This window comes from Geospiza fortis, unplaced genomic scaffold, assembly GCF_000277835.1.
Source record: "Geospiza fortis unplaced genomic scaffold, GeoFor_1.0 scaffold417, whole genome shotgun sequence".
In the NCBI taxonomy this organism is placed as follows: domain Eukaryota; kingdom Metazoa; phylum Chordata; class Aves; order Passeriformes; family Thraupidae; genus Geospiza; species Geospiza fortis.
The window spans coordinates 404,163-407,126 of NW_005054535.1; the positions used below are offsets into that span (position 1 = coordinate 404,163).

The 2,964-nt window shown below is 46.4% G+C and overlaps 1 protein-coding gene across 1 annotated transcript in view; it reads left to right on the top strand.

Moving 5' to 3' along the window:
- Positions 1-2,964, top strand: part of KAT6A (lysine acetyltransferase 6A) — a 26,998-nt gene that overhangs the window by 21,095 nt on the left and 2,939 nt on the right. Inside the window, 2 exon segments of the mRNA XM_031063820.1 lie at positions 1-295; positions 932-2,964. The exon segment at positions 1-295 is cut by the window's left edge and continues 9 nt beyond it; the exon segment at positions 932-2,964 is cut by the window's right edge and continues 34 nt beyond it. Of these exon segments, the coding sequence (XP_030919680.1) occupies positions 1-295; positions 932-2,964 (2,328 nt within the window).

Here is a 2,964-nt window from a genome sequence, read left to right on the forward strand (position 1 = left end):
CGGGTCCGCAAGCGTAAGCACCACAACAGCAGCGTTGTCACTGAAACAATCTCAGAAACCACAGAAGTGCTGGATGAACCATTTGAGGACTCAGACTCTGAACGACCAATGCCTCAGTTAGAACCCACATTTGAGATTGAGGAGGAGGAAGAGGAGGAGGAGGAGGATGAAGAGGAGGAGAGTGAGCTTTCATCCAGTGGATACTTTCAGCACTTAGCCCAGCCAGACACACTCAGGCACAGACCCTCTTCTAAGAGGAAGTCCAGAGATGAAGAGGAGTCTGATGACAATAATGGTATGTATGGTGGTACACTAGTGAAAGTTTGATAGATTGTGTTGGGTGATAACAGCTCGTGACAAAACCAGCTGCTTTCTTTGGCTTGTAACTTCCAGCTGAAATGTAGGTTAGGCATAAATTAGCAGTCAAACTAGCCTCAGACATTCCCTAGTTTTATGAAAACATGGTGCATACATTTAACTTTCTTATTGGCAATGACCTGATCCCAGGCTATCCTTTTGATTCAGCTTTGCTAATGGAATTATTATCTGTGATTGTGGAAAAACTATGCAGCAGAGTCGCTTACAGGAATAAAACGGAAATGAACTGGCAAGCCCCCAATTTTCCATAACAAAGGGAAATATTAAATTGCCTCTTCTGACATCCTCTTCTTCATCACATTGCATGTTCACCCTCTCAGCTTCTCATATCTCCTTAAAGTCCTCTGAACCTTCAGTTCATAAAATAAAATAATTTGGTTGTGACTGGTTGCTTAGAGTCCACTGACAATTCTGAAGTCACATCTGTCATTCTAATAAATTTCTAAGCTAATATTGAAGTTGATAAACATGTTGGGCATGCTTGGGAAGGCTTCCATGAATGCTTATGTCAAACAAAAATGTTTGAACAGTGTCTTTCAATTTGTATTTTCAGGTAACCCACCCTTGAAACCGTTATCTGTGCTGAGGAATAGTGAAGCAAAAGATTCTTCACTCGAGCCAGATACTTCCACACCTGTGAAAAAGAAGAAGGGATGGCCAAAAGGGAAAAGCCGAAAACCAGTCCACTGGAAGAAAAGGCCTGGTAGAAAACCAGGTTTTAAACTGAACCGGGAAGAGGTGCCACTGTCAGCTCAGGATGAAATAGTTGATGAAGTGGTAGCTAATTCAAAAGCAGGGCGTAAGGCCAAAATTTCAGATAAAGAAGAATGTGTTGAGCAGAAGGACCTGCCTCTCACTGAGGAAAGGAAAGAGGAAGATGTGAATATGGAAGCAGAAGAGGTAGGAGAGGGAGAAGAGGAAGACATAGCCAGCAGTGAAGTAAGAGCAGTTTCTCCTGTGGACAGCAACAGCAGTCCAGTGCCAGAAGTAAAAGAACCTGAGATAGAAGAGGAAGTAGAGGAGAAGCCACGGATTTTAGAAGAGCAGAGGCAATCAGAAGAAGAGCAGCAAGAATTAGATGAACCTGAACATGACCATGAGGAAGAAGAGGAAGTTGCAGTAGTGACAAATCAAAACGAAGATCATGATGCTGATGATGAAGATGATGGTCATCCAGAGTCTTTGAAGAAAAAAGAATTGGAGGAACAGCCTGTTAAAGAAGGGGTGAAGGAGGAGCCTCAGGTGCAAGAATGTTTTTTAGAAACAAGCATCCCAAGCAGTAGAGAAGATGCAAAAGAAAAAGATGAAGCAGAGGCAGATTCTGAGGAAGAGCAGGCTTCCAATGAGACATCAGTGGGCTCAGAGCATGTCCCTGGGTCTGAAGATGATCACGAAGAAGAGCAGAGTAATAAAGAGGGGTTAATTGAATTAAAGGAAGAGGAGGAGATTCCTCATAGTGAACTAGATCTTGAAACTGTTCAAGCAGTCCAGTCCTTGACACAGGAGGAAAGCAATGAGCATGATGTAGCTTACCAGGACTGTGAAGAAACTCTTGCAGCTTGTCAGACTTTGCAGAGTTATACCCAGACTGAGGAGGATCCTCAGATATCAATGGTTGAAGATTGCCAGGCCTCAGAACACAACAGTCCAATATCCTCTGTTCAGTCCCACCCCAGCCAGTCTGTGCGTTCTGTCAGCAGCCCAAACGTGCCTGCTCTGGAGAGCAGCTACACACAGATCAGTCCTGAGCAGGGATCCCTGTCCGCACCCTCTATGCAGAACATGGAGACCAGCCCCATGATGGATGTGCCTTCAGTATCGGACCACTCCCAGCAGGTGGTGGATAGTGGCTTTAGTGACCTTGGCAGCATTGAGAGCACTACAGAGAATTATGAAAACCCCAGCAGCTATGACTCCACTATGGGAGGCAGCATTTGTGGAAATAACTCTTCCCAGAGCAGCTGTTCGTACGGAGGACTGTCTTCTTCTAGCAGCCTCACTCAGAACAGTTGTGTTGTCACTCAGCAAATGGCAAACATTGGCAGCAGCTGCAGCATGATGCAGCAAAACAGTGTCCAGCCTGCAGCAAACTGTAATATCAAGTCACCTCAGAGCTGTGTAGTAGAAAGGCCCCCAAGTAACCAGCAACCAACAACACAGCCACAACAGCAGCAGCCTCAGTCCCAGCAGCCACAGCCCCCACCTCCGCCCCAGCAGCAACCTCCGTTATCTCAGTGTAGCATGAACAACAGCTTCACCCCAGCACCTATGATCATGGAAATACCTGAATCAGGCAGCACTGGTAACATAAGTATCTATGAGAGGATTCCAGGGGATTTTGGTGCTGGGAGCTATTCACAACCATCAGCCACATTCAGTTTAGCCAAGTTGCAGCAGCTGACGAACACCATTATGGACCCTCATGCCATGCCTTATAGCCATTCTCCTGCTGTGACTTCCTATGCAACCAGCGTTTCTCTCTCCAACACAGGGCTGGCTCAGCTGGCTCCTTCTCACCCCCTGGCCGGCACCCCACAAGCACAAGCCACCATGACACCCCCACCAAACCTGGCCTCCACCACCATG